This window comes from Physella acuta, unplaced genomic scaffold (assembly GCF_028476545.2).
Source record: "Physella acuta isolate Inbredline_101_S28 unplaced genomic scaffold, ASM2847654v3 ptg000109l, whole genome shotgun sequence".
NCBI lineage: Eukaryota > Metazoa > Mollusca > Gastropoda > Physidae > Physella > Physella acuta.
This window is the reverse complement of record NW_026731629.1, coordinates 49,533-52,845: the sequence shown is the minus strand read 5'-3', so window position 1 is coordinate 52,845 and position 3,313 is coordinate 49,533. Positions and strand designations below refer to the sequence as shown.

The following is a 3,313-nucleotide window of genomic DNA, read 5'->3' as shown; positions in this document are numbered from 1 at the left end:
CCTGTGTGTTAACAGTTCCCTGTCACCTCTAGCCTGTGTGTTAACAGTTCCCTGTCACCTCTAGCCTGTGTGTTAACAGTTCCCTGTCACCTCTAGCCTGTGTGTTAACAGTTCCCTACCTCACCTATAGCCTGTGTGTTAACAGTTCCCTATCTCACCTCTAGCCTGTGTGTTAACAGTTCCCTACCTCACCTATAGCCTGTGTGTTAACAGTTCCCTGTCACCTCTAGCCTGTGTGTTAACAGTTCCCTATCTCACCTCTAGCGTCTGTGTTAACAGTTCCCTATCTCACCTCTAGCCTGTGTGTTAACAGTTCCCTATCTCACCTCTAGCGTCTGTGTTAACAGTTCCCTATCTCACCTCTAGCCTGTGTGTTAACAGTTCCCTATCTCACCTCTAGCGTCTGTGTTAACAGTTCCCTATCTCACCTCTAGCCTGTGTGTTAACAGTTCCCTATCTCACCTCTAGCGTCTGTGTTAACAGTTCCCTGTCACCTCTAGCCTGTGTGTTAACAGTTCCCTGTGACCTCTAGCCTGTGTGTTAACAGTTCCCTGTGACCTCTAGCATGTGTTAACAGTTCCCTGTCACCTCTAGCCTGTGTGTTAACAGTTCCCTGTCACCTCTAGCCTGTGTGTTAACAGTTCACTGTCACCTCTAGCCTGTGTGTTAACAGTTCCCTATCTCACCTCTAGCGTCTGTGTTAACAGTTCCCTATCTCACCTCTAGCCTGTGTGTTAACAGTCCCCTGTCACCTCTAGCTTGTTGGCGGTGCTAACGGATCCTTGTCACACCCCATCCGCTTCATACCATTCATGTATTAACAGTTCCCTATCGGTTCTGATTAACAATAAGATTCCATTTGAAACTTTCAAGTTAATGAGGGGATTGGGGATGGAGGGAGAGGGGGGAGGGTAATGATCACTCGTTTTAAAAAAAGATGCAATTTTGTTGACTGTTTCTCTAACAATTCTTTTGTCGGACACAATGTCTGTTTTTCTTCTGTCGGACACAATGTCTGTTTTTCTGTTAAGTAAAAATGTTTCTCCGAACTACAAAAGGTCTTTCTTCTGTCTTGTAACATGTACGACCAAGCGAACGTACAGTACCAGAATAAAAACATCGTCAATGTGTTTATATCATAGAAATGTGTAGACTCTATCTCTCTCCCACGACAGGGGTATTACTAAACTACGGAAAACAAAATATGGCAACAATAAAATTTAAAAGGGAGATAAAAAGCAATAATTATGTAGACATGTACAAGCTTAAAGCACAAAAATAGGTAAAAAAAAGGGGAGGTAAATGAAACAAATTGTTGTGTAGACAGAGAAGATGAACAACAAGCTGAGGTCAAGAATAAGCCATCATGAACAAGTTTTTTAATGTCAATTTTTGTAAATATAAAATTAGACTTACAGTCTTAAGTTATCGTTCATTAAGATAAAAGGACTTTAAAAATACAGTGTAGAAAATTTTTATTTCAGGCTAACCTTATCTACAAATGAAGCTCAATAAATTTAAAAAATATTTTCAAAAGTGAATAACAAAGAGTTTTCGGTGTATTTGATGGTTACTAAACAACGTTACAATAAAAAAAATGTTTTAAAGAGTACGTGCATTAGTAGACTTTTTAGTCTTGAAACAAAACCATTACCATCATCCAAAATGAGAGTTTACAAGTGTATCGTTACTGGAGATGAACTTTTCACAGATACATATCCAATAGAACTAAAGGATGGACTGTACAAAATTAAAGGAAAATATGTCACTAGTTCAGACAAGGTTGATGATTCTTTACTTGGTGCTAGTGCTGAGGAACAAGAGAAAGGTGCAGATGAAAACTCCACATCTGGCATTGATGTTGTGTTAGATAAAAGGCTTATGCCTACTGCTTTTGGGTCAAAGAAAGAATTCCAAGCATATTTTAAGGATTTTGTCAAACGTATAGAAGAGAACAAGAAGGAGAATGATGCTAAATTTGATGTTGACGCATGGCGGAAAGAGATTCAAAACACATTCAAGATAGTTTGTGCAAATTTCGACTACGCGTTTTACACAGCATCTTCTAGTAATCTTGATGGAAGCATTGCCTTAGTCAGATGGGAAGCCCCAGCTGGTGAAACAGATGAAATACCCTTTGTGTATTTCTTTGCTGATGGTGTTAAAGAAGAGAAAGTTGAACAGTAGTCAACCCAGAGCATGCTCACGATGGCCACAAACAGCTGATAAACAAATTTTTACAATGAAAACGAATTTTGGGATCTATTTTTGTGGTCACAGACTGACAGTATACAAAATATTTAGGCATGAACTACTATATATATTTGTACAGGATATTTATTGTGGTCAGTTTCTGTATAAATAAATGACTATACTAAAAAAAAAAAAAAAAAAAAAGCAATAATATGTTTTACTTATTTTAAACATATCAATTTAGTTTACTCAAATGTGGTTTGACCTAATGTAGTGGCGGTTGTTGTCATTTGACGTTATGTAGCGGTGGTTGTTGTCATTTGACGCAAACCAGTGGTAGTTTCGCCTCTTGTGAGCGACAAATGAAAGATTAATTACGTAATCACGACACTCTTATTTGATTGAAGCCACAGGTCATTCAAGATTTAAGAAGAGCGACAAACAATGTACTATTACAAACATTTTCTGATACAATAGAATTGTATATATAAATATATATATATATATATATATATATATATATATATATATATATATATATATATAAATATATATATAAATATATATATAAATATATATATAAATATATATATAATATATATATATATATATATATATATATATATATATATATATATATATATATATGTGTGTGTGTGTGTGTGTGTGTGTGTGTGTGTAGACCTATATGCCAAGGGGTCGTCAATAAATGACGTCACCCTCGTAGGGGGGAGGGGGGATCAAAAATTTTGTGACGGTGTGTGATGAGGGGGAGGGGGGGGGGGTTCAGATGGTGCGACGTCACACTTTTGCATTAGAAAAAAACATGTTAGAAAACTAATTTTAGACGTTATATCGGGTTTTAGAAAACTGTTTCAATAAATTGCAATAGGAATTGATTAAAATACTCTATATAGACAGAGTTCATTTTTGTAAAAATATCGATGTTTCAAGAAAAATTCAACTGCATTTTTTAAAGGTGTTGTAGGCTGAGGTGTGACGTCATTTTAGGGGTGGGGGTCTGGCTTTTTGTGACGATGTGTGAAGGAGGGGAGGGGGGGGGGGGGTAAAAATCGTGAAAAAAACGTGACGTCATTTATGGATCACCCCCAATACATAT

General features: G+C 36.8%; 1 protein-coding gene across 1 annotated transcript; it reads left to right on the top strand.

Moving 5' to 3' along the window:
* The first annotated feature begins 1,665 nt into the window (after window positions 1–1,665).
* LOC131934532 (translationally-controlled tumor protein homolog) lies at window positions 1,666–2,187 on the top strand. The gene has a single exon (XM_059290577.1). It carries the CDS (start codon window positions 1,666–1,668, stop codon window positions 2,185–2,187), a length of 522 nt encoding a protein of 173 aa, XP_059146560.1.
* The last annotated feature ends 1,126 nt before the right edge of the window (window positions 2,188–3,313 follow it).